This window comes from Giraffa tippelskirchi, chromosome 9 (assembly GCF_054371585.1).
Source record: "Giraffa tippelskirchi isolate mGirTip1 chromosome 9, T2T-mGirTip1v1.2.pri, whole genome shotgun sequence".
In the NCBI taxonomy this organism is placed as follows: Eukaryota; Metazoa; Chordata; class Mammalia; order Artiodactyla; family Giraffidae; genus Giraffa; species Giraffa tippelskirchi.
In genome coordinates this window covers 42,735,822-42,763,260 of record NC_137283.1, presented here as the reverse complement: position 1 = coordinate 42,763,260, position 27,439 = coordinate 42,735,822, and the positions used below count along the sequence as shown (strand labels likewise).

The 27,439-nt window shown below is 37.6% G+C and overlaps 1 protein-coding gene across 50 annotated transcripts in view; it reads left to right on the top strand.

Moving 5' to 3' along the window:
- The window catches only part of CCDC66 (coiled-coil domain containing 66), a 133,056-nt gene that overhangs the window by 89,559 nt on the left and 16,058 nt on the right, over positions 1-27,439 (top strand). For 27 of the 50 annotated variants that reach the window (XM_081524918.1, XM_081524916.1, XM_081524884.1 and 24 more), the window contains 6 exons: positions 19,975-20,106; positions 20,718-20,968; positions 21,268-21,352; positions 22,203-22,364; positions 23,609-23,753; positions 24,315-24,455. In XM_081524918.1, coding sequence (XP_081381044.1) covers positions 19,975-20,106; positions 20,718-20,968; positions 21,268-21,352; positions 22,203-22,364; positions 23,609-23,753; positions 24,315-24,455 — 916 coding nt within the window. Of the gene's footprint in view, positions 1-19,974; positions 20,107-20,717; positions 20,969-21,267; positions 21,353-22,202; positions 22,365-23,608; positions 23,754-24,293; positions 24,456-27,439 lie in introns of all 50 variants that reach the window. The other 23 variants (XM_081524924.1, XM_081524906.1, XM_081524935.1 and 20 more) reach the window with 5 other exon arrangements.

Genomic DNA, 27,439 nt, shown 5'->3' with positions numbered 1-27,439 from the left:
CTTAAAATTTCTTTTTGTGTTTTTAAGAAAGATTTCACTTACAGCCTCAGCCTTTTGGACAGTACCTCACTTTCATGATACCTTGGCTTTCTCTAATGACTATACCCCTCCCTGGGAAGCCTTTTATTAAGAAGAGTATATTCTTTCATACTCTCTAACATGGGATAGAAAGTGTGGTTATCATTCTGCTAGCTTCCTATTGCTACCACCAGACAGTAGTTCTGCAGTTGGACAACAAAATATTCTTCTAATTTTTCACCCTTTTTTTGGTGCTAAAATATACAAAACATAAAATTAATCATTTTGGGACTTGCCTAGCAGTCCAGCAGTTAATGACTCAGCACTTTCACTGCTATGGGCCTGGATTCTGTCTCTGGTTGGGGAACTAAGATCCCACAAGACATGTGAGATGGCCAAAAAAAATACAGTATTATTCATTTTTAAGTATACACTCGAGTGGCATTAAGTACATTCACATTGTCTTGCAACCATTGCCACCATACATCTCCAGAATTTTTTCACCACTGCATACTGAAACAGTACTCATTAAACAGTAACTCCCCATTTCTCCCTCCCCTTAGCCCCTGGCAACTACCATTCTACTTCCTGTATCTATGAATTTGACTATTCTCAGTATGTTTAAGTCGACTCACACAGTATTTGTCCTTTTGTGTCTGACATATTCCACTTAATGTTTTTAGGGTTCATTCACGTTATAACATGTATCAGAATTTAGTTGCTTTTTTCAAGTTGAAGTATTCCATTATATGTATAATACTGCATTTTGTTTATACATTTATCCAAATGTTGATGCACATTTGAATTGTTCTCACCTTTTGGCTATTGGACATAATGCTGTTATGAGCCTTGATGTACAAATAATCTTTCCATGTCTGTAGTTTCAATTCTTTTGGATATGTATCTGTAATTAGAGTTGCTGGATTATATGGTAATTTTATGTTTTATCTTTTTTTTTTTTTAGTTTAAAAAGAATTTTTTTTTAAATTTTTTATCATTTTTTTGGCTATGCTGGGTCTTTGTTGCTGCACAGGCTTTCTCTAGTTGTGGTGTGGTGTGCAGGTTGCTCATTGTGCTGGCTTCTCGTTGCAGAGCATGGACTCGAGGGTGCATGTGGGCTTCAGTAGTTGCAATGTGGGGGCTCAGTAGTTGTGGCGTGCGGGCTTAGTTGCTCTGCAGCATGTGGGTTCTTCCTGGATCAGGGACTGAACCCACGTCCCCTGTATTGGCAGGTGAATTCTCAACCACTGGACCATCAGGAAAGTCACTTTGTGTTATCTTTTTATGTTAAACAATTTTAATTTGAAAATTTTATTTTTAATTGTTACACTGTTTGCACAGTTGCTTCACTATTGTCTGTTCCCGTCAGCAGTGCACAAGGGTTCTCATTTCTCTACATCTTCACCAACACTTGTTTTTTCTATTCTTTTTGGTAATAGCCATCCTAATGAATCTAATTCTAATGAATGCTAATGAATCTAATCTAGTTCTGATTTACATTTCCCTAATGACTCATGATGTGGAACATTTTTTCACTTGCCTGTTGGCCATTTGTGTATCTTCTTTGGAGAGATGTCTGTAAGTCTTTTATCCATTTTTTAATTAGATTTTCGTTTCTGTTGTGTTGTAGAACTTTACATATTCTGGCTATTAACTCCTTGTCAGATACATAGTTTACAGGTATTTTCTTCTGTTTCATGAGTTGCCTTTTCACTTCATAGTGTCCTTTCATATATAAAAGTTTTAAATTTTGATGAAGTCCATTTTATCTATTTTTTTGTTCTTCCTCGAGCTATTGGTGTCATATCCAAGAAATCACTGCCAAATCTAACATTGTGGAGTTTTTTCCTATATGTTTTCTTCTACAGTAGTTTTATAGTTTTAGTCTTTGATCTATTTTGAGTTAATTTTTCCACATGGTGTGAGGTAAGCATCCAGCTTCATGCTTTTGTATGTGGATATCCAGTTTTCCCAGCACCAGATTGTTCTTTCCCCATTCAATCATCTTGACACTCTTGTCAAAATTCATTAAACTGTATATGAAGGGATTTATTTCTGGGCTCTCCATTCTGTTCAGTTGTTCTGTATGTCTGTCTATGCCACCATCTCAGTATTTTGATTACCATACCTTTGTAGTAAATTTTAAAATCAGAATGTGTTAAGGCCTCCAATTTTGTTTCTTTTTTTTCCAATATTGTTTGCCTAGTCAGAGTTCCTTTTCATATGTGTTTTAGGATGAATTTTTCCATTTCTGCAAAAAGCATCAAAATTTTCATAGGGAAATTTTCTTTCATTTCAAGCTTTGACTCTTTAGCTTGCTTTGGGTAATCCTGACAATATGAAGTCTTCCTATCCATGCAGGTAGAATTTCTTTCTATTTCTTTGTGTCTTTAATTTCCATCAGTAGTGTTTTGTAGTTTTCAGTGTACATGTATTTGGCCTACTTATTTATAAGTATTTTATTCTTAGTATTTGGTGCTGTTGTACATGGAATTGTTTTCTTAATTTTGTTTTCCCAGGTTGTTCATTTTTAGTGTATAGAGATGCAACTGATATTTTCTCTTGGTTTTATATCTTGCAACTTTGCCAAATTTGTTTTAGTCTAATAGTTTTGTGTGTGTGTGTGTAGACTCTTGAAGGTGGTGGTTATTGTGCATCATGTGAGTTTGATTTGGATCCTTTTTGGTATTATGCTTTTTTAATGTGTATATACAAACGGGGGTCCACATTAATGCCCAGGATATTCACATATGCATTATTGTCACTGAATCATGTATGTCTATCTTTTCCTTTTTTGACTTTTCAACTCTCTGACTTATGTTACAGAATATTTCTGACACACGAAATGATATGTTGACCTTAAAAAACAAAACAGCCAGTTATTTTACCAACAAGATGAGTTTATTTGGGAATAGTCGAGAATTTTAATTTGGGATAAACCAACTGTGACAAACCACAGGCAAGTTTGGAGAACAGAGGAGATGGCCTTCCTTTTATAGAGGAAAGGAGAAAATTGGGGAGGGCTGTGGTGGCTGCAGGTGATGGAAAGCTTGTTGCTGGCCAGAAGAAAATTTTGGTCAGGTCTGTAAGCTGTGGTGAGTCATACATGAGTGACAGCTCCCCCTTCAGAGCTTCCTGATTCCATTTTAAATGAGGTTTCCTTCATTCATTTTCGCAGATACAAAGGATAATCCATAACACATCTCTATCTATGTTCTGTACCAAAAGAAGTCATTATAGCATAGTCAGAGTTCAGGGAGAATTTCTGTAGATTTATACCAGTTACGGGATGGGGCTTTTTTAAACTTTTTGTGTCTTTTTATTGATATATAATTGTTTTACACTGTTGTGTTCATTTCTGCTGTACAACAACATGAATCAGCCAGGTTGCTGTTGTTGTTCAGTCGCCAAGTCATACTCACCCTCTGCGACCCCATGAACTGCAACATGCTAGTTTTCTCTGTCCTTCTCCCTGAGATTGCTCAAACTCGTGTCCATTGAGTCAGTGATGCCTTCCAACCATCTTACCCTCTGTCACCCTCTTGCCCTCAGTCTTTCCCAGCATCAGGGTCTTTTCTAATGAATCAGCTCTTTGCACCAATTGGCCAAAGTGTTGGAACTTCAGTCCTTCCAATGAATATTCAGGGGTGATATACTTTAGGATTGACTGTTTTGATCTCCTTGCTGTCCAAGGGACTCTCAAGAGTCTTCTCCAGCAATGCAATTCTAAAGCAGGCAATGGCACCCCACTCCAGTATTCTTTTGCCTTGAAAATCCCATGGATGGAGGAGCCTGGCAGGCTTCAGTCCATGGGGTCGCTGAGTCGGATACGACTCAGCAACTTCACTTTCACTTTTCACTTTCATGCTTTGGAGAAGGAAATTGCAACCCACTCCAGTGTTCTTGCCTGGAAAATCCCAGGGGTGGGAGAGCCTGGTGGGCTACCATTTATGGGGTCGCACAGAGTCGGACACGACTGAAGCGACTTAGCAGCAGCAGCAGCAGCAGCAGCAGCCTTCCTTATGGTTCAACTCTCACATCCATACACGACTACTGGAAAAACCATAGCTTTGACTTGACAGACCTTTATTGGTAAAGTGATGTCTCTGCTTTTTAATATGCTGTCTAGGTCTGTCATAGCTTTTTCCCCAAGGAGTAAGCATCTTTTAATTTCATGGCTGCAGTCACTGTCCACAGTGATTTTGGAGCCCAAGGAAATAAAATCTGTCACTGTTTCCATTTTTTTCCACATCTAGTTGCCATGAAGTGATGGGACCAGATGCCATGATCTTCGTTTTTTCAATGTTGAGTTTTAAGCCAGCTTTTTCACTCTCTTCTTTTACCTTCATCAAGAAGCTCTTCAGTTCCTCTTCACTTTCTGCCATTAGGGTGGTATCATCTGCATATCTGAGGCTGTTGATATTTCTCCTGGAAATCTTGATTCCAGCTTGTGATTCATACAGCCTGGCATTTCTCATCATGTACTCTGCACATAAGTTAAATAAGTAGGTGCAATGTACAGCCTCGATGTACTCCTTTACCAATTTTGAAGCAATCCATTATTCCATGTCCAGTAATAACTGTTGCTTCTTGTCCTGCATACAGGTTTCTCAGGAGGCCGGTAAGGTGATTGGGTATTCCCATCTATTTAAGAATTTTCCACAGTTTGTTGTGATCCACACAGTCAGACGCTTTAGCATAGTCATGAAGCAGAAGTAGATTTTTTTTTTTAATTCCCTTGCTTTTTCTATGATCCAGCAGATCATAGAAATTGGCATTTTGATCTCTGGTTCCTCTGCCTTTTCTGAATCCAGCTTGTGCATCTGGAAGTTCTCAATTCACATACTGCTAAAGCCTAGCTTGAAAGATTTTGAGCATAATCTTGCTAGCATGTGAAATGAGTGCAACTGTATGGTTATTTGAACATTCTTTGGCATTGCCTTTCTTTGGGATTGGAATGAAAACTGACCTTTTCCAGTCCCCTGCTGAATTTTACAGATTTGCTAGCATATTGAGTGTGGCATTTTCACAGCAGCATCTTTTAGGATTTGAAATAGTTCAGCTGAAATTCTATCACCTCCACTAGCTTTGTTCGTAGTGATGCTTCCTAAGGCCCACTTGACTTCATACTCCAGGACATCAGGCTCTAGGTGAGTGACCACACCATTGTGGTTATCTGGGTCATTAAGAACTTTTTTGTATAGTTCTTCTGTGTATTCTTGCACCTCTTCTTAATCTCTTCTGCTGTTTCTTGCTGTTTCTGTCCTTTATTATGCCCATCTTTGCATGAAATGTTCCCTTGGTATCTCTAATTTTCTTAAAGAGATCTCTAGTTTTTCCCATTCTACTGTTTTCCTCTATTTCTTTGCATTGTTCATTTAGGAAGACTTTATCTCTCCTTGCTATTTTCTGGAACCCTACATTCAGATGGGTATATCTTTCCTTTTCTCCTTTTCCTTTCACTTCTTTTCTTTTTTCAGTTACTTGTAAGGCCTCCTGAGACAACCACTTTGCCTTCTTGCATTTCTTTTTCTTGGGGATGGTTTTGATCACTACCTCTTGTACAGTGTTATGAACCTCTGTTCATAGTTCTTCAGGCATTCTGTCTACCAGCTCTAATCCCTTGAATCCATTTGTCATCTCTACCGTGTAATAACGGATTTGATTTAGGACATACCTGAATGGCCTAGTGGTTTTCCCTATTTTCTTCAATTTGAGCCTGAATTTTGCAATAAGGAGCTAATGGAATGAGCCACAGTCAACTCTAGGTCTTGTTTTTGCTGACTGTATACAGCTTCTCCATCTTCAGCTGCAAAGAATATAATCAGTCTGATTTCGGTGTTGACCATCTGGTGATGTTCATGTGTAGCATCGTCTCCTGTGTTGTTGGAAGATGGTATTTGCCATGACCAGCGTGTTCTCTTTACAAAACTCTGTTAGACTTTGCTGTGCTTTATTTTGTACTCCAATGCCAACTTTCCTGTTATTCCAGGTATCTCTTGACTTTCTACTTTTGCATCCAGTCCCCTATGATGAAAAGGACTTTTTGTTGTTGTTGTTGTTGTTCTAGAAGGCATTGTAGGTCTTCATAGAATTGTTCAGCTTCTTCAGCATTAGTGTTTGGGGCATAGACTTTGATTACTATAATGTTGAATGGTTTGCCTTGGAAACGAGCCCAGATCATTTGGTCATTTTTGAGACTGCATCTAAGTTTGCATTTCAAACCCTTTTGTTAACTATGAGGGCTACTCCATTTCTTCTAAGGGATTCTTGCCCATAGTAGTAGATGTAGTGGTCATTGGAATTAAATTTGCCCATTCCCATCCATTTTATTACACTTATTTCTAAAATGTCCATGTTCACTCTTCCATCTCCTGTTTGACCACATCCAATTTACGTTGATTCATGGACCTAACATTCCAGGTTCCTATGCAGTATTGTTCTTTGCAGCATCAGACTTTACTTTCACCACCAGATATGTCCACAACTGGGCGTCATTTCCACTTTGGCTCAGCCTCTTCATTCTTTCTTGAGCTGAAAGAACGTAGCCTGAACATTCTTTCTTGAGCTATTTCTCTGCTCTTCCCCAATAGCATATTGGATACCTAATGACCTGGGAGGCTCATCTTTCAGTGTCATATCTTTTTTGTTTTTTCATACTGTTCATGGGATTCTCAAGGCAAGAATACTGAAGTAGTTTGCCATTCTCTGCTCCAGTGGATCACGTTTTTTTCAGGCCCTGACTAGCAGGGCCATGCCCTTCAGCTGTTTCACGTAGCTGGAGGACATGCCCAGTGGCATGGTTGTCCCACTGCTGGTCCTCTTGAATGTGTGAACCTTCACCTGTCACTGGATGTTGGTCAATGTGTTGCCTGGGGACCTGGGCAAAGGCCCTCCTGGAGTTGTTGGCTGAAACCAGTCAACCATGAAATCCAAAGACGCTTGCTCCTTGGAAGAAAAGCTATGACCAATATAGACAGCATATTAAAAAGCAGAGTCATTACTTTCCCGACAAAGATCTGTCTAGTCAAAGCTATGGTTTTTCCAGTAGTCATGTATGGATGTGAGAGTTGGACCATAAAGAAAGCTGAGCACCGAAGAATTGATGCTTTTGAACTGTGGTGTTGGAGAAGACTCTTGTGAGTCCTTTGGACTGCAAGGAGATCCAACCAGTCCATCCTAAAGGAGATCAGTCCTGAATATTCATTGGAAGGACTGATGCTGAATCTGAAGCTCCAATACTTGGGCTACCTAATGCAAAGAACTGACTCACTGGAAAAGACCCTGATGCTGGGAAAGATTGAAGGCAGGAGGAGAAGGGGGCAACAGAGAATGAGATGGTTGCATGACATCACAGATTCAATGGACATGAGGTTGAGTAAGCTCCAGGAGTTGGTGATGGACAGGGAGGCCTCGTGTGCTGCAGTCCATGGGGTCGCAGGATTGGACATGACTGAGTGACTGAACTGAGCCCATTTTTTGATTGGATTGTTTGTTTTTTTATATTGAGCTCCATGAGCTGTTTGTATATTTTGGAGATGGATTATTCCTTTGTATGTTTCATTTGCAAATATCGTCTCTTATTCTGAGGGTTGTCTTTTCATCTTGTTCATGGTTTTCTTTCCTGTGCAAAAGCTTTTAAGTTTAATCAGATCCCAATTGTTTTTTTTGTTTTTATTTTCATTATTCCAGGAGGTGGATCAAAAAAGATCTTGCTGTGATTTATGTCAAAACGTGTTTTTCCTTTGTTTTCCTGCAAGAGTTTTATAGTGTTCAGTCTTACATTTAGGTCTATAATCCATTTGCAGTTTATTTTTGTGTATGGTTTTAAGTAGTGTCCTAACTTCATTCTTTTATCTGTAGCTATCCAGATTTTCCAGCACCACTTACTGAAGAGGCTTCTTTTCTCAATTGTATATTCTTGTCTCCTTTGTCATAGATTAGGCAACAAAGTTGGGTGGGTTTATCTCTGGGCTTTCTATCCTTTACCATTGGTCTATATTTGTTTTTGTTGCCAGTACCATACTCTTTTGACTAACATGGTTTGAAGTTGGAGAGCCTGATTCTTCCTATTCCATTTTTCTTTCTTAAGATTACTTTGGCTATTCGGGGTCTTTGGTGTTTCCATACAAATTGTAAAATCTTTTATTTTAATTCTGTGAAGAATGTCATTGGTAGTTTGATAGGAATTGCATTGAATTTGTAGAATGCTTTGGGTAGTATATTCATTTTCATAATATTCTTCCAATCCAGTATGGTGGTATATTTCTCTGATTGTAGCCTCTTTGATTTCTTTCATCAGTGTTTCATATAGTTTTCTGAGTACAGTTCTTTTGTTTCCTTAGGTAGATTTATTCCTCAGTATTCTTTTTGTTGCGATGGTAAATGAGATTGTTTAATTTTTCTTTCTGCTCTTTTGTTGTTAGTATATAGGAATGCAAGAGGTTTCTATGCATTAATTTTATATCCTGCAACTTTACCAAATTCGTTGATTAGGTCCAGTAGTTTTCTGGTGGAGTGTTTAGGATTTCCTGTGTATAGTAACATGTCATCTGCAAATAGTTACGGTTTTACTTCTTTTCCAATCTGTATTCCTTTTATTTCATTTTCTTCTCTGATCTCCATGGCAGGGGCTTCCAAAACTATATTGAATAAGAGTGGTGAGAGTGAACATCCTTGTCTTGTTCTTAAGGGAAGTGCTTTTCAGTTTTTTGCCATTGCGAATGATGTTTGCTGCAGGTTTGTCGTATATGGCCTTAATTATATTGAGGTGTATTCCCTCTGTGTCCATTTTCTGAAGAGTTCTTATCATAAATGGGTGTTGAGTTTTGTCAAAAGCTTTTTCAGCATCTATTGAGATGATCATATGATTTTAATTTATGAATATGAAGTATCACATTGATTTGTGTATATTGAAGAATTCTTGCATTGCATGGAGAAATCACTCTTCATCATGGTTTATGATTCTTTGATCCTTTTAATGTGTTGTTGGATTTTGTTTGCTAGTATTTTGTTGAGGATTTTTTGGGTCTATGTTCATCAGTGATACTGGTCTATAATTTTCTTTTTTTGTGATATCTTTGTCTGGTTTTGGTATCAAGGTGATGGTGACCTTGTGGAATGAATTTGGGAGTGTTCCTCCCTCTGCAATTTTTTGAAAGAGTTTTAGAAGAATAAGTGTAGTGTAGTTCATCTCTAAATGTTTGATAGAATTTACCTGTGAAGCCATCTGGTCCTGGACTTCTGTTTGTCAGATTTTAGTTACAGTTTCAGTTTCATTACTTGTATTGGTCTGTTTATATTTTCTAATTCTCCTGGTTCAGTTTTGAAAAGTTGTACCTTTACAGTCCATTTCTTCCAGGTTGTCCATTTTATTGGTATAGAGTTGCTTGTAGTAAACTGTTAGATCCTTAGAATTTCTGTGTCACTTGTGATTTCTCCTTTTTCATCTAATTTTATTAATTTGATTCCTCTCTTTTTTTTTCTTGAGGAGTCTGGCTAAAGTTTTATCAGTTTTGTTTATTTAATCTTCTCTAAGAACCAACTTTTGTTTTTATTAATCTTTGCTATTGTTTTCTTTGTATCTATTTCATTTATTGCCGTTCTGATCTTTATGATTTCTTTTCTTCTACTGACTTTGGGTTTTTCTTGTTCTTCTTTCTCCCGTTGCTTTAGGCGTAAGATTAGATTGTTTATTTGAGATTTTTCTTGTTGCTTGAGGTGAGATTGAATTGCTATAAACTTTTCTTTTAGAACTGCTTTTGCTGAGTCCCATAGGTTTTGGGTCATTGTCATTTCATTGACATTTGTTTCTATGTATTTTTTTAATTTCCTCTTTAATTTCTATAGTTATCACTTGGTTGTTGATAGCATCACACTGTTTAGCTTCCGTGTGTGTGTGTGTGTTTTACAGGTTTTTTCCCTGCAATTGATTTCTAATCTCATAGCATTGTGGTTGGAAAAGATGCTTGACAAAATTTCAGTTTTCTTAGATTTTCCAAGGCTTGATTTGTGACTCAGTATACAGTCTATCCTAAAGAATGTTCCATGTGCTTTTGAAAAGAAGGCGTATTCTTCTGCTTTTGGATGTAATGTCCTATTAATAGCAATTATCTGGTCTATTGTGTCTGTTAAAGCTTGTGTTTCCTTGGTTTATGCCTGAATTATGTGTCCACTGGTGTAAGTGGGGTGTTAAAGTCCCCCACTATTATTGTGTTACTGTCAGTTTCTCCTTCTAGGGTTGTTAGCATTTGCTTTATGTTTTGAGGTGCTCCTATGTTAGATGCATAAATATTTATAAATATACATTTATATATAAAAGATATAAAAATTATATCTTCTTCTTGAATTGATTCCTTGATCATTATGTAGTGTCCTTGTCTCTTGTAGCAGTTTTTATTTTAGGCTATTTTGTCTGATAAGAATATTGCTGCTCCAGCTTTCTTTTGATTTCCATTTGCATGGAGTATCTTTTTCCGCCCCCTCACTTTCAGTCTGTATGTGTCTGAAGTGGGTCTCCTGTAGGTAGCCTATACACGAGTCTTGTTTAGTATTCATTCAGCCAGTCTATGTCATTTGGTTGGGGCATTTGATCCATTTACACTTAAGGAAATTACCGATGTATACGTTCCTGTTGCCATTTTCTTAATTGTTTTGGGTTTGGTTTTGTGGGTTTTTTTATTCTCTTGTGTTTTCTGCCTAGAAAAGTTCCTTTAGCATTTGTTTAAAGGCTAGCTTGGTAGTGCTGAATTCTTTGAGCTTTCGCTTGTCTGTAAGGCTTTTGATTTCTCCATTAAATTTGAATGAGATCCATGCTGAGTAGAGTAATCTTGGTGGTAGGTTTTTCGCTTTCATCATTTTAAATATATCCTGCCACTCCTTTCTGGCTTGCAGAGTTTCTGCTGAACAGTTAGCTGATAGCTTTATGAGGATTCCCTTGTATGTTATTTTTGGGTTTTCCCTTGCTGGTTTTCACATTTTTTTGTATTTAATTTTTTTTAGTTTGATTAATATGTGTCTTGATGTGTTTCTCCTAGGGTTTGTCTTGTTTGGGACTCTTAAGAGCATGTCACAACACAGTAGAATAAAAACAGGATGCATAGAACCTTTATATTCCATCTGTTGTCTGGTTACTTTGGAATCCTGGGAAGAGTGTTTGTGAATGATGAAGCCCTTTCCACAATAGAAATGGGTTTTATGTAAGTTATTACCTTGTCCAGATACACTGATGCCCTAATTTCAGTAGAAATAAATACCGTAGCCTGGCCAGAATGAACCAGTCCTAGCTAAAGCTTCCCTTTGCTTCTCTATACAGGGCAGTCTTGGAATCAGCAGATCCCCGTTTCAGTCCTCCAAAATTGAACTTTATGGAAAAAGTCCTCTTACTTTTTGAAGACTGAGTGGGAAGAATTCCCTGATGGTCCAGAGATTAGGACTGCTTGCTTCTTCTGCACAAGTTCAATCCTGGTCAAGGAACTAAGTTCCCACATACTGCACAGCCAAAAGAAAAAAGACAAACAACTGATTAGGTCTCTTTGCCTTATCAGAAAGATTTAATAATTAAACAAGGAAATTGAATTGTTTGATGGCCTGTTAGGCTTCAAGAAGTGTACTACATACTTCATATGCCTGTGAACTCCTTTTTAGAGTAAGAGGCAGAACTTGGTATTGACAACAGCTAAGCAGGTGGAAGAGAACACTGGGAGTAGTTGTGCTTGCCAGTTCCTGTAACACGAGACCCGAGTGTTGGTGGGAATCTAAAGTGGTGAGCCACCATGAAAAACAGTATGGTGGTTCCTCTAAAAATTAAAAACAGAACTACCATACCGTCTGGCAGTTCTGTTTCTGGTTTTTTTTTCCTTTGGAAAAATCCCACTAAATCAGAAAGATATATGCACCCCATGTTCATTTCAGCATTGATTACTGTAGGGAAGATATAGAAGCAGCCTAAGTGTCTATCAGTAGATGAATGGATAAAGATGTGGTATATGCCTTCAGCCATAAAAACAAATGAAATCTTGCTGTTTGTGAAAACGTGAATGGACCTAGAAGGTATTAATGCTAAGTGAAGTCAGTCAGAGAAAGACAAATATGATTTCAATTACATGTGGAATCTAGAAAACAAAACAAATAAATAGAACATAATGAAGCAAACAGTCTTATATACAGAGAATAAACAAGTGGTATTGCCAGAGGGGAGGAATGTAGGGGGTGGCAGGATAAGTGAAATAGGTAAGAAAAATGAAGAGGTATAAAATTAGAGTTAAAAAATAAATGAGTCATGGGGATAAAATATATAGCATAGGTAACATAGTCAAAATTATTGTAATTACTTGCATGGTGACAGATGGTAACAAGACTTATTGTGACCATTTTGTAATGTATAGATATATTGAATCACTATATTGTGCACCTGGAGCTAACATAGTGTTGCGAGTTGGTTTTACTTAAATTTAAAAATTCAAAAAAAGGGAAGAAAATAAGGGTACCAGTCAGTGAAACATGTAATGAGTAAGAATGGCATTGCAGGTAGAGAGAGAATCATTAGTAAGTTAATAATTATGAAAAGTTAGATGAAGTGAGTAAACGGCTAGAAAAATTGTAACTTACAGAAACTGACTTAAAAAGAAGTAGAAAGGTTGCATACTCCTGGTTAAAGTAATGCTAGATCTGGGTTTTAAAAAAAAGAAAGAAAAACAACTTACCATAAGGAAAATAAATGACCACATGGTTTTACTGACAATTTCTACCTAACCTTAAAGAAATAAGTCCCAAATTTAATCAGATTTCTAGGCAGTAGAAATTTGAAATGGCCCCCTATTCATTCTGTAAGCCCAGTATAAACTTGATGTTAAAAGCCAGAAAAATAACAAAAAAGGAAAATTAGGTTTATTTCACCCATGGATATACACACAGAAATTATAAAATACATTTGCAAGGAAAATTTGACAATGTATTAAAAGGTAATATATCATGACTAAGATTCATGATGGTAGTTAAGGAGATTTTTTAAAAATCCCCAAGTATAGTGTACTATAAAATGAAACATCTCAATAGATAGATATATGAAAAGCATTTGATAAAACTCAAAACCAGTTCATTAAGGAAAATATTTCAGGCAGTTAAATTAGAAGGAATTTCCAATTGAGAATTCAGACATCATGCTGAATGAGATATTTTAGTAGTATTCTTTCTCAATTAAAAATGAAGATATGCCATACTATTATTACTATTTGTTATTGATGGTCCTAACCAGTATAGCAAGAAAAGAAATTAAAGTCTTAAGAACTGGAAAGGAAAAAATAAAATTGTAGTAATTTGTGATCTATATGGAAAACCCAAAGAATCTATGGGCAAAATATTTTAGAAATTAAATGTAAGAATTAATTATTTGCTTGGCCGTAAAGTCTCAACAAATTTCATAGATTCACATTACACAGAATATGTTTTCTGATCACAGTGTAATTAAGCTAAGTATCAGTAATAAATGATAATAAGAAAATTTCCAAATGTTTGATATTTAAGCAATATTCTTCTAAGTGAAAGAAGGAAAAACTCACAGAAAATGTTTTGACCTGAGTGATAATGAAAATGGAATTTATGAAAACACATGAGCTTCCTGTACTTGCAGGGAAATTTATAGGCTTAAATGCATTTCTTGGAAAAGACAAGACTGAAAGCGAAACATCAATGATCTAAGTATTCATTTGAAGAAGTTAGAGAAAGAATTTTAACAGAATGTTAACAGTTAAACTCAAAGGAAGTAGAAGGAAGGAAACTCTATAGGCCTGTTTCAGAGGATTCTAAAGTAACTTGGAAGTTCAAAATGTTCCCCCCGCCCCCACCAAACGATTGTTGTAGCTCTTAGTTGTGTTACTCTTCCTTTTGGAAGATCTGGTTCTTTCTAGCCCAATGTCCTGAAACTACCCACCATCCAGAAGAATGCCTTTTATGCCTACTGAGTGGACAAGATGAGTAGGTGAACAGAAGTGTCTAAAGTAAGAGGCTCCTTGGTGTCTGGACTTGGAATCATGCACTGACAAGCAGGACTCTTCTGGCAAAGTCACCGCTGATTATTCTTTCCCATATGTGCTTTAAGGAGAGAATTAAATGAAACAGCACTGGGCGTGTCTAGGTGACCATTTGGAAACTCTACTTTCAGTTCTGATTTACCTGCCGTTCATACAGCATTTATTTTAGTAAGACTGACATTTTCTAACATAGAATGACTTGAAGGTAGCTAAAAATTTACTTTAGGAACTGTTTGTGGGGAAGTGTGTATTGAGTACCTATGAAAATGAGTTTTCATTCAAGGCTCTCAATTGAGAATAGGCTCAAAATTAGGTGTTTTTAAAAGGAGTTTTTATGTAGGAGAAGGAAGGGAAATCTCAGGTCATTAATGTGAAGGAGAGAAATTGAAAAAGTGAAGGAGCCTAGAAAAAGAGATTTCTTTCCTTAGACATATGGAAAAATTAACAGAAGGGAGGTGCTAGATCATCATCAGAACACATTTGTTACACACTGTGTCTTGTATTTTACACTTATCTGCCTTACTTAGTTTCAACTAAAATGAGCTTGGTAAATTGTGAGACTTCAGGACCTCCCTTGTGGCCTAGTGGTTAAGAATCTGCCTGCCAGTGCAGGAGACAGGGGTTTGATCCCTGGTCTGAGTAGATTTCACGTGCCACAAAGCAGCTAAGCCTGCAGGCCATAATTACTGAAGCCTGTGCTCCGCAACAAGAGAAGCTACTGCAATGAGAAGCCTGTGCACCACAATGAAGAAGAGTAGGCCACACTTGCATAACTAGAGAAAGCCTGCGTGCAGCAACAAAGACTCAGTGCAGCCTAACTATATAAATAAAATTAAAAAAAAAAAAAAGATTTCATTTACCTACCACCTCTCCCATTCCCCAGATCTTTATACTTTCATTCTTCTACTTGAATGCACTTTGGGGAAAAGTTGCAAAAAAGAAAGTAATAAAGAGTTTTCTACTCAGTTGAAGAAGTGAAAATGACTTAATTAGGTGGCAAGCAAGTGAATGGTAATGGCTTTGTAAGACATCCTTGAGTGAGACATTGAAGACTGAATTAGAAGAACTGATTATTAAATCTTCTACAGGCTTGTAAATATAAGACATATATATGAAACACTTAGGATTTTAAGAATTTTCAAAGGTATTTTGACTTGCGTCTTATTTTTGAATAATTTGAGACTTCACCAAAATTTGAAACCAAATCTAGTTACATCAGACTTAAGAAACAGATTATAGGATTCTGTGATGATTCATGCCATTTGTTGTGAATTTTTTTGTTTTGTTTTTGTTTTCTTGGCCACTTTGCTCTGCTTGGGGGATCTTAGTTCCCTGACCAGGGATTGAACCTGCTTCCTTGGCAATGAAAGCATGGAGTCCTAACCACTGGACCACCCTGTGAATTTTTTATAAAGAGTTCAAAGGGTCCTTCCACCCCCAGTTTGATCTCTAAAAATAACATTTCTAAAAATAGAATTGTTAAATCACTTACCTGAAGATAAAGCTCCTTTTGAAGTTGTTTTTTTAGACTTAAATAGGATGGTTTTTTCCATTTAAAAATGTGTGGGAGCACCTGAGATACTAAGATTTTTCCTCTATAAGTATTTCCTTTTGGTTGTAAACTTTGAGTTTTGCCATTATTTCTGATGAAAATATGGACAGAAAGTAATATTGTAAGGTATAGCTCCATTATGTTATTCTGTCAAACTATTTTTAAAATTATGTCCTGTAGTTATGTCATGTAACAATGTTTCGTTGCATAACTTTTGCCTTTCAAGGCAGCCTGAGTAGAATATATCCTTTTTTGTTAAAGCATAGTAAACTCTCCTAGGTTAAAACAACAAACTTTTATGCTGCTGTTTTTTGTTTTTGTTTTGTTTTCATAAATTCAGGGACTTATTCTGGACACAATGTAGTTTTCTTATTGAAATATTACAGATCTTGATAGACCTGTCACAGCAGAAATGGGGGGAAAAAAATGTACCGAGAGACATTATGATTCAAAAGAGAAAGCAGCTGGCTCTGTTATATCCTCCTGACTCTTGGTCCAAAAGCAGGGTTTTTGCATTCTGAAGCCAGGTGTAAACAGTAGTCATCTATTCAGATTGTTAGTAATTTCCTTTCAAAGTAAATGAGACTATATGGGGATAGAAATTTTAAAATCTCTAGTTGTTTTGGAGAATTTTCTATTTTCATTAGAAATTTGGAATCATTAGAAAATTTCCTTTCCTTACTCTTAGTTATATCCTTCTGCTAGTATATGTTAAAAATATCATTCTGAAAAATTGACTTGTCTTGCTTTTTAGTTGCTAAGTCGTGTCTGACTCTGCAACACCACGGACTGTAGCATACCAGATTCCTCTGTCCTCTCCTATCTCGGAGTTTGCTCAAATTCATGTCCATTGAATCGGTAATAATAACTAACCATCTTACACTCTGTTTCCCCCTTCTCTGTTTGCCTTCCCTCTTTCCCAGCATCAGGATCTTTTGCAGTGAGTCGGCTCTTGGCATCAGGTGGCCAAAGTATTGGAACTTCAACTTTAGCAGTGGTTCTTCCAGTGAATATTGAAGATTGATATCTTTTAAGATTAACTGGTTTGATCTTGCAGACTCTCAGGGGTCTTCTTCAGCACCACAATAAGGATAGCATCAGTTCTCTGGCACTCAGCCTTCTTTATGGTCCAACTCTCACATTCATACATGACTACTGGAAAAACCATAGCTTTGACTATATGGACCTTTGTTGGCAAAGTGATATCTCTGTTTTTTAATACACTGTCTAGGTTTTGTCATAGCTTTTCTTCCAAGGATCAATCTTCTTTTTAATTTCATGGCTGCAGTCAATGTCTGCAGTGATTTTGGAGCCCAAGAAAGTAAAATCTGCCACTGTTTCCACTTTTTCCCCATTTGCCATGAAGCGATCGAACCAGATGCCATGATGTTAGTTTTTTTAATGATGAGTTTCAAGCCAGCTTTTTCATTCTCCTCCTTCACCCTCATCAAGAGGCTCTTTAGTTTCTCTTCACTTTCTGCCATTAGAGTAGTATCCTCTGCATATCTGAAGTTGTTGATATTTCTCCTGGCAGTCTTGATTCCAGCTAGTGATTCATCCAATCTGGCATTTTGCATGATGTATTCTGCATAGAAGTTAAATAAGCAGGGTGACAATATTCAGCCTTGACATACTCTTTTCCCATGTTGAACCAGTCTGTCGCCCATGTCTGGTTCTAACTCTTGTGTCTTGACCTGCATACGCGTTTCTCAGGATACAGATAAGGTGGTCTGGTACTCCCATCTGTTTAAGAATTTTCCATAGTTTGCTGTGATCCACACAAAAGCTTTAGTGTAGTCGATGAAGCAGAAGTATTTTTCTGGAATTCTCTTGCTTTCTCCATGATCCAACAAATGTTGGCAATTTGATCTCTGGTTCCTCTGCTCTTCAAAACTCAGCATGTACTACGGGAATTTCTCTAGCTTGAAAGATTTTGAGCATAACCTTGCATGTGAAATGAGCATAGTTGTACAGTAGTTTGAACATTCTTTGGCATTGCCTTTCTTTGAGATTGGAATGAAAACTGACCTTTTCCAGCCCTGTGACCACTGCTGAGTTTTCCAAATTTGCCAACATACTGAGTGGAGCACTATAACAGCATCATTTTCTAGGATTTACAATAGCTCAGCTAGAATTCCATCACTTCCTTTAGCTTTGTTCGTAGTAATGCCTCCTAAGGCTCACTTGACTTTACATTCCAGAATGTCCTATTCTAGGTGAGTGACCATACCATCGTAGTTATCTGGGTCATTAAGACCTTTCTTGTTCCAAATAGGAAAAGGAGTATTGTCACCCTGCTTATTTAACTTATATGCAGAGTACATCATGAGAAACGCTGGGCTGGAGGAAGCACAAGTTGGAATCCAGATTGCTGGGAGAAATATCAATGACCTCAGATATGCAGATGATACCACCCTTATGGCAGAAAATGAAGAGGAACTAAAGAGCCTCTTGATGAAAGAGAGGAGAGTGAAAAAGTTGGCTTAAAGCTCAACATTCAGAAAACTGAGATCATGACATCTGGTCCCATCACTTCATGGGAAATAGATGGGGAAACAGTGAGAGACTTTATTTTCTTGGGCTCCAAAATCACTGCAGATGGTGATTGCAGTCATGAAATTAAAATATGCTTACTCCTTGGAAGGAAAGTTATGACCAACCTAGACAGCATATTAAAAAGCAGAGACATCACTTTGTCAACAAAGGTCCATCTAGTCAAGGCTATGGTTTTTCCAGTGGTCATGTATGGATGTGAGCATTGGACTATAAAAAGGGCTGAGTGCCAAAGAATTGATGCTTTTGAACTGTGGTGTTGGAGAAGACTCTTGAGAGTCCCTTGGACTGCAGGGAGATCCAACCAGTTAATCCTAAAGGAGATCAGTCCTGGGTGTTCACTGGAGGGACTGATGTTGAAGCTGAAACTCCAATACTTTGGCCACCTGATGCGAAGAGCTGACTCATTTGAAAAGACCCTGATGCTGGGAAAGATTGAGGGCAGGAGGAAAAGGGGACGACAGAGGATGAGATGGTTGGATGGCATCACCGACTAAATGGACATGAGTTTGGGTGGACTCCGGGAGTTAGTGATGGACAGGAAGGCCTTGTGTGCTGTGGTTCATGGGGTCGCAAAGAGTCGGACATGACTGAGCGACTGAACTGAACTGAACTGTATAGTTGCCACCTCTTCTTAATCTCTCCTCCTCCTTTTAGGTCCATACCGTTTTTGTCCTTTATCATGCCCATCCTTGCATGAAATGTTCCCTTGATATCGCCAACTTTCTTTAAGTGATCTCTTTTCTTTCCCATTCTATTGTTTTCCTCCATTTCTTTACACTGTTCATTTAAAAAGGCCTTCTTATCCTTCCTTCCTATTCTCTGGGACTCTGCATTCAGTTAGGTATAATTATCTCTTTCTCCTTGGCCTTTCACTTCTCTTTTTTCCTCAGCTATTTGTAAATCCTCCTCTAAACAGCCACTTTGCCTTCTTGTGTTTCTTTTCCTTTGTGATGGTTCTGACCATTGCCTTCTGTACAGTGTTACGAACCTCCATCCATAGTTCTTCAGGCACTCTGTCTAACAGATCTGATCCCTTGAATCTATTCCTCACTTCCACTGTGTAATCATAAGGGATTTGATTTAGGTCATACCCGAATGGCTTAGTGATTTTCCCTGCTTTCTTCAATTTGAGCCTGAATTTTGCAAAGGAGCTAATGGGATGAGCCACAGTCAGCTCCAGGTCTTGTTTTTGCTGTCTGTATAGAGCTTCTCTCTTCAGCTGCAAAGAAGATAATCACTCTGATTTTAAAGTTGACCACTTCATGATGTCCACAGGTAGAGTCGTTCCTTCTGTTGTTGAAAAAGGATGTTTGCTATGACCAGCGTGTTCTCTTGACAAAACTCAGTTAGCCTTTGCTGTGCTTTATTTTGTACTCTAAGGCCAAACTTGCCTTTTTTCCAGGTATCTCTTCCTACTTTTGCATTCCAATCCCCTATGATGAAAAGGACATCTGTTTTTGGTATTAGTTCTAGAAGGTGTTGTAGGTCTTCATAGATTTGGTCAACTTTAGCTTCTTCAGCATCAGTGGTTGAGGCATAGACTTGGATTACTATGATGTTGAATGAGTTGCCTTGGAAACGAACTGAGATTATTCTGTTGTTTTTGAGATTGCACCCAAGTACTGCATTTCAGACTCTTTTGTTGACTATGAGGGCTCCTTGCGTATTTGAGTTTTTTTGTTTAAAATTATTGGATCTCTTTGAGATAAATACATTACCACATTAAATCTGTATAAATTCTTTGGAAAGATTTGTAAAAGGTAAAGTGTTTAGGAAAAGAAATGTAAACTTTCAATGGTTTTGATGACTGTTGTTTAGGAAGCAGTACTGATGGAGCACCCTTTCAGTGCTGTGAGACAAGAACAGCAGAGAAAATGGATTGAAGAGTTGAACAAGCAAATAGAAGATGACAGGCAAAAAAAAGCAGAGGAGAAAATTATATCCTCAATGGTAATTTATAAAGTTTTATAGTATACAGGAAAAAAAATTAAACATCTTTAGTCATAAACTTAAAAGTATCCTAAAACTGCATGACAAGACTAGGATATTTAAATTATTCCACATTTGCTCTTGTGAACCTTTGTTGAATGAATTTAGTAAGTGCGATTTTGCATAGTTTCTTGTAACTTGTTAGGGACTTCCCTGGGGGCTCAGACAGTCAAGTGTCTGCCTACAATGTGGGAGACCCGGGTTCAATCCCTGGGTTGGGAAGATCCTTTGGAGAAGGAAATGGCAACCCACTCCAGTACTCGTGCCTGGAAAATCCCGTGGACGGAGGAGCCTGGTAGGCTACAGTCCATGGGGTCACAAAGAGTCGGACACAACTGAGCGACTAAACTTTGTAACTTGTTAGACATTTCCTAATTCTTTGAATTTTTCATATTCTCTAAGCTTAGTTATCTCAATGTATGTGGAATCAATACAGAATGCAGTTTTGTTAATTTTCAGGATGCTTGTTTTGCTATATGGTGACTTTTAGAAGTCGTGTTACTTGTCACTTGGGATTTTAAATGTAAGAAGAGTTATTAAAGTTCTTAGCAGTTCTTGTTTGTCGTGATTAGGGTGATGAACATGACAGATGGGCGATGCATTTTGATTCCTTAAAGAACTATCCTGGTTCTCAGTCTCAACTATCCTCTCAGTCGGTGCAAAAACAACCAGAGTACTTCTGTGTCTCTCCGGACACTCAGGAGCTGGCTGATATCAGCAGTCTTTATACACCTACAGTTGGAAGCCAGATTGAACCTTCAGAGGAGGAACATATAGTGAAACCTGTTAGAGATATGGCTGTGGCAAACATTCAGAAAACGAAGTAAGTTCATTCTTCAGTGTTTATTGATGTTTAAGAAAGTCTCTGTGCTTTTTTTTAGGGCTGTTGTTTGTTTATATCTTAACTGTTTTCAGTTTCCTGTTTTTATTTATAGTGGAAATGACTCGGTAGAGCTCCCTTGCCTTCCCACTTGCATCTCTTTCAAGTGTCCTATATTAAGCTACTTCTTGCCTATCAAAAAAAAAAAAAGTAGAAATGATATATTTCAAACAAAAATGAGTTAGCATTTTGTTAAACCCACCTTTGTGGGTTTTAAGTAGCTAATACATCTATCTTGCCAGCTTTCTCCGTTCCATGACTGCTCTTTTGGACCCAGCTCAGATTGAAGAACGAGACAGGAGGCGACAAAAGCAGTTAGAACACCAGGTATTGCATTGTAAAATGTTGTTCTTTGCCTTAATAGTTAGTAGTCATGGCCTACATACCTAAGTGAATGGAAATTAAAATTTTGGTATAAATTTACAGCACAAGCCTTGCACAATCCTGTGATTGCATCTAATCCCTACCCCAGCTGTCGTTATATTAGAATTATACTCATGTTGAGGACTAGACAGTATCATATATTACAGACACCTGCCTTCCAAGAGAGAAGGTCTTTAATGTATAGGTTGTGTATCTGAAATGATACTGAATCTGTTTAAGTTAGTATTAAGTTGTTTTTTTTTTTTTCCCCTCCAGTTCTCCTGAATTCTGTTCAGGGTGAGAATTAGGTCTTTGAAAGGGAAATATATATAAGGGATTGAGGTAAAATTATGATTAATAAATCTAGCAGATAATATAAGAAAGGAAACTAAGATTAAAATTGTACCCTAATTTTAGTCTAATACTAAAGGGACTTGAATGTCTAATAATTCTTTAAAACCTCTACTGTGTGAAGAATTTGGCTTAGTTCATGTAGTTAACAGTCAATTAAATGAACAGACATTTATAGAGCATGTGCTATTTTTACCAGGCACTATGTTAAACACTGAGATTCTTTCCTCAGTTGGTTTTCTCTTAGTTCTTCTAAGAGCCCTCCTGGGATTAAAGAAAAGGCATGTAGAACTTGACAGGTGGGAGATGGGAAAAACCTGACATTCTAATTTAACTTGACATTCTAACTTAACTCATGTACATACTACCTTCTCTATATTGATAAACATTTTGAAATACCAGAAAAATGCTGTGTGAATTTTTTAAATTAATGACAGTGATTTATGTTACCGTTTGTGAGTAGAAAGCCATTACTGCTCAGGTAGAAGAGAAGCGCAAGAAAAAGCAGCTCGAAGAAGAGCAGAGAAAGAAGGAGGAACAAGAGGAGGAGCGTCGCTTAGCCCGGGAGCGAGAAGAGATGCAGAAACAGTATGAAGAAGACATACTTAAGCAAAAACAAAAGGAAGTAGGTTATTTGTATTCTAACTGTGACATTTTAAAGTAAAAGTGGGTTTGTTTTTAAGGAAAAAATAACCAGAATATTTGCATGTGTTTCGAAATAGTGAAGCTGTATGCAGAAACATTAAAGCTTTGCATAAAGAAGGTTTTGTAAGTAGGAAGAAAGCTGGAACTTTTATTTTTTCAAAAGATTTTTTCACAGATGCTATTTTTTTCTCTCCTCTGAGGAGAGGGGAGGTCAATATGAGTTATTACAACATAAAACAAAAACTTTCCATATGCTTAATTTTGAAGTGTTTCCTAAGCAATGATTATTAATAAATTTCTAGATATGTTAAGAGAAATGATTGGGCTTTCTGTCTGTATTCACTTGTGAACAGGGGCATTTACTTGCAGAATGACTGGTTGGGATTGATGATAAATTCTGTTGCTATGTTAGAGGATTGCTCTGTGCTAATAAAAGATCTGTTAAAAAGAGTAGGAGAACCTCTATAGCAAGTGGTACAGACTGCATAGGTATGGTGATGTCAAGTGCTGTGGTTGAGTGGACCTGACAAAGAGCAGGTTATACAGTGACATTCAGTTGCCAAAGGTTCATGAGGTTTGCAGAATAGACCATACAGCAGTTCCCCTGGAGCTGGGAGGTGGCGTCGAGAACTTGCCTTTTCTTGCCAGTTCCCACTTGGCAACCTTTGCTTCAGAATTAGCTGATGAATGTACAAATGGTTTAGGTTCTGATTTGGATACATAGAATACGCTGAGCCAGCTACATCTACGAAATAACTACGTACATGAAAAAAAAATGTTATTTGCTTGAATTGTAAAAAATGACCATAAATCTTGAGTGTTAGTTCTTAATTATCTAGTGGGTTGGCAAAAAAGTCTGTGATTTTTCGTAACATGAAGAAACTCAAATAAACTTTCTGGCCTCTCCGGTTTTCTTTTACCTTAATAAAATTATGGAGTTGACCATTGGTTTTAGAAGCTTTGGTAACTTTATTAGTATAATCTTGAGTGGGTGAAAGAGTTTTTGTGTTTGTGGTCTAATACAGCTGTAGAAAAAGATACTAAAATATGAGCTCCAAAAAGGATGGAACTTTGTTCTGTTGGCTACTCTACTCCATTTCTTGAATAGTGCCTGGCATATAATAGGAACTTAGAAAATTATTAATTATTACTGAGAGAGAATAGTCAAGTCTGTACATGTTTGGTAATTGTATTTAGTAACTTTGTGCACTTCAACATTGATAGGAAATGATGACTCTACAGACAAATAAGCTGTTCCAGACGATGCAGAGAGCACAGGAGCTGGCACAGAGACTGAGACAAGAGCAGAGAATCCGAGAATTGGCTCAAAAGGGACATGACACTTCCAGATTGATTCAGAGTCTTGGCAGTAAGCACAGCTAGAATTTTATTTATAATTATAGTATTTTTTGAAGATTGAGAATAATGGCCTCTTTTTAATACCTTTAAACACTTGTTAACTGAACACTTTTTAAGGAATTTCAGACTTTGAACTAATGTAATTTTATAATACTTACTTGGGAAATTGTGTTAAGAGTAGAACTAAATAATGCTGTACTTTTCAGTATCTTTTCACATATATTTTCTTAACATTTTCCTCACAGTAGGTAAAATGTATACTTTTGTACCGATTTGTACAGAGTTGTCCATTAAGTAATCTCCCTAAGTTCAGTAAGGGATAAAAATGCTGATAACTTTTTATAAGAAACTTCAGGCTAGCCCTTCTAAATTTTTACTGCAGTGTTTACACTACTTGATTAAACTAAAAGTCTTATGTGTATTTGCTGCTGCTGCTGCTGCTGCTGCTAAGGCGCCTCAGTCGTGTCCGACTCTGTGCGACCCCATAGACAGCAGCCCACCAGGCTCCGCCGTCCCTGGGATTCTCCTTGCTGCTATATCATTTTATCAGATAACTTATTTCTCTTGCCAGTTGATACAATACAAGTGGAATATAATGCATCTGCTAATAACACTGCAAACTCAAGACATGGCTTGGATAAAGTGAGTGGTAAAATGAATACATATATCAACTCTACAACCTCTCCCAGGAAGGACACTGGTGTGCAGACAGGTATTGGTTGATAAATTTTAAAATTTACTTAAAATCACAATTAAAATTAAGTTAAATTAATTTAAAGTTTAAAATTTAAAGGAATTTAAGGTTTTCAAGTAAGAGTTAGAAAATGAAGGTATCTCTTGGTTTTCAATTTTGCTATAGCAGCTTTATTAAGATATAATTTACATAGCATTAAATTAACCCCTTTAAAGGATACAATTCAGTGTTTTTTAAAGGATACAATTCATTTTTTATATTCAGAGTTTTACAGCCATCACCATAGTTATTTTTTAGAACATTTTTAACACTCCAAAAAGAAACCCTGTACCCATCCCATTCTCTATTTCCTCCTTCCTCTCTATTCCTGGGCAGCCACCAGACTACTTTCTGTGTCTCTAGATTTGTCTTTTTCTGGACATTCCATATGATTGAAATCTTTTCTGTCTGGATTGTTTCACTTAGCATGTTTTAAGGTTCATTTTAAGGTTCATCTGTATTGTAACATATAACAGTAAGTGCTTCATTCTTTTTATCACTGAACGGTTTTCCATCTTATGCATATACCACCATATTTTGTTTTTATTCCTTCATCAGTTGAGGACATTTGCTTCCACTTGTTCACTATTAGAAATACACTGCTGTGAGCATTACTGTACAAATTTTTGTGTAGACATAAATTTTCTGTCTCTTGGGGGAGAAGAGTAGCATTGCAAAGTCATAGAGTAATTGTATGTTTATAAAGTTTTGAAGAACTACTAAACTATCTTCCAAAGCAGCCATACCATTTTACATTCCCACCAGTGATATATGAAAGTTCTGATTTATTTATATCCTCGCTAGTACTAATTCTTATGGTTGTAAAGTGCTCTCTCATCATGACTGCTGACATTAAGCATCTTTTCATGTGCTTCTTTTAAATTTTTACAAAAGTAATTAAGTAATACCCATGTTGGGTATCATTATCATAGGCTTACTATGAATCCTTTCAGCCCTCCACCTATATGTCCAGAAAATTTCTTTTTTAAAATAATTAAAAAAAAATTATTTCCAGTAACTTTTCATCTTGTTTTAAAATGTAAAATTGAGATATAATTGACACATAACATTAGTTTCAGGTACATGCCATAATGTTTATTCTGTCAGTAGCAGAGATTGGGGCGCCAAACAAGTGTAAAGCTCTTTTCTGGGAGATAGCAGCAGGCTGAGGGGAGGCAGAGGTAACTGAGATGGGTCGCGGTGAGAAACTCAGCAGGACTCTGGGTGTGTGCAGACCTGAGGCCTGCCCCTAGACCTTTTTCATGGGAAGATGAGAGGGTGTGTGTTTCAGTTTTGTTTGTCCAGTGCTCTGTGGTTGGTAACCTGCCAGTAATTGTCTCTTCAGTTGTTTTAGTCTCATGAGACCTGGAACACAAGCCCCGTTGGTTACAGTCCTGTGGGACCTGCAAGCGGAAGCCCTTGGCCACTAGAACCAGGTGTTGTAAAGGTGTCCCCTGGTGGCACCTGCAAAACTTGGGACACCATACAAGCGTATAAACTTTTTGGGAAACACTGCCTTGCTGGCATAAGGCAGAGGAAAAATGCAAAGATTATATCTAACGACCTCCATTCCCTGAGAGCTTGTCCATAGGCCCCTTGATGTGTGCCAAATCAAGCCTTTCCTTCAGGCTGAACCTTTTGGAAAAGCAAGTAGGGATCTTTTTCAGAAAGACTGGGGGTTTGTTTTAGCCTGCTACTTATGCAGTGTCTTTGGGGTTGATACTCTGTCAAGAGCTATTTCTCTGATTGTTACAATTTCATAGGACCCTGGCCTCCAGAGCCAGTCAGTTAAGGGGCAGCCACTGGGCAACAGCTGCAGAAACCAGGGCACCAGGTGCTCACAGAAGTTCCTGCCAGGAGATATTGGTTCTCTGGCCTGGGGTAAAGGGAGAGGGTGAAGATGGCGTGCGCCAGCTAGAACAAGGGGGAGGGAGAGTGCTAAGATGCCCGCACTCCCCTTGGAGCTTGGGAGTGTAATAGGGCAGGGGCAGCAAGGTGGAAATAACAGGCCTAGTGTTGTTGCTGTTGTTTTTAAATAAAAGCTGATGCCCACCTGCGTCTTTCCACAGCCCCACCGTGAGAGTATTCCAGCAAGCCCGTAGATGTGTTAAGTTACATGCCTATCCCTTGGGCCAACGCTTCAACTAATTTTATTTTTCCAACCTAATTTTAAATGAGCTTCCTTCATATCTGGGTGTGATCGACTGCCTCTGCACTGGGCCCAGGGGTAGGTGACCCTTGAAGAGCTGTGTCTCCCTTCTGCTGTAGCTTTGAGTCCAGTTTTGGTTTTCATGCTAGATATTTTGGGACATTATCTGTTCTGTGCAGATCTTAAAAGTGGGAGTGCTCAATGTGGGGTTTCAAACCCTTTGCTCCTTGGAGGAGAGCTCTTGAGTCTTGAGTTCCCACAGGGACAGGGTTTATAGCTTGATTGTGTCTCAGCATCTGTCACCTGCTTTGATGGTGGGGTTTTCTCACTTGCCCAGTATGTAGGGGTCACCTAGCCAGGTTTTTAGGTTTTTTTCTTTCAAGAGGAAATTGTTCCATATGTATGTGTAGGTTCGGTGTGTCCATTGGAGGTGAGTTCAGTATCTTCATAGGTCACCATCTTGAACTAGAACCCTTCACTTTTTAAACTAATTACCAGTGGACCCTGCTATCAGTTATTTGTGGTCTTGGTAACTTAGACAAAAACCAATTTGGCTTGCCATTAAGTAGGGGATAATATTCCTCTGGAAATAGGAGTTGGCTGGTACTGTCTTACGGAAATCCGTTCTCTACATAGTGCTATTTTCTGCCAGTTAATCTTAGATCTTACTTCAGTATAACACGAGATTACCCACATCCTATGACAGGAAAGTAGAAGGGAATTTGAAAAAGGAAGAGAGGGTTAAAGCAACCTGCTTAGTTATCTGAAATCATTCTGCTTATGAGCTCTTGGTATTTTTTTTATAGTTAGCTCT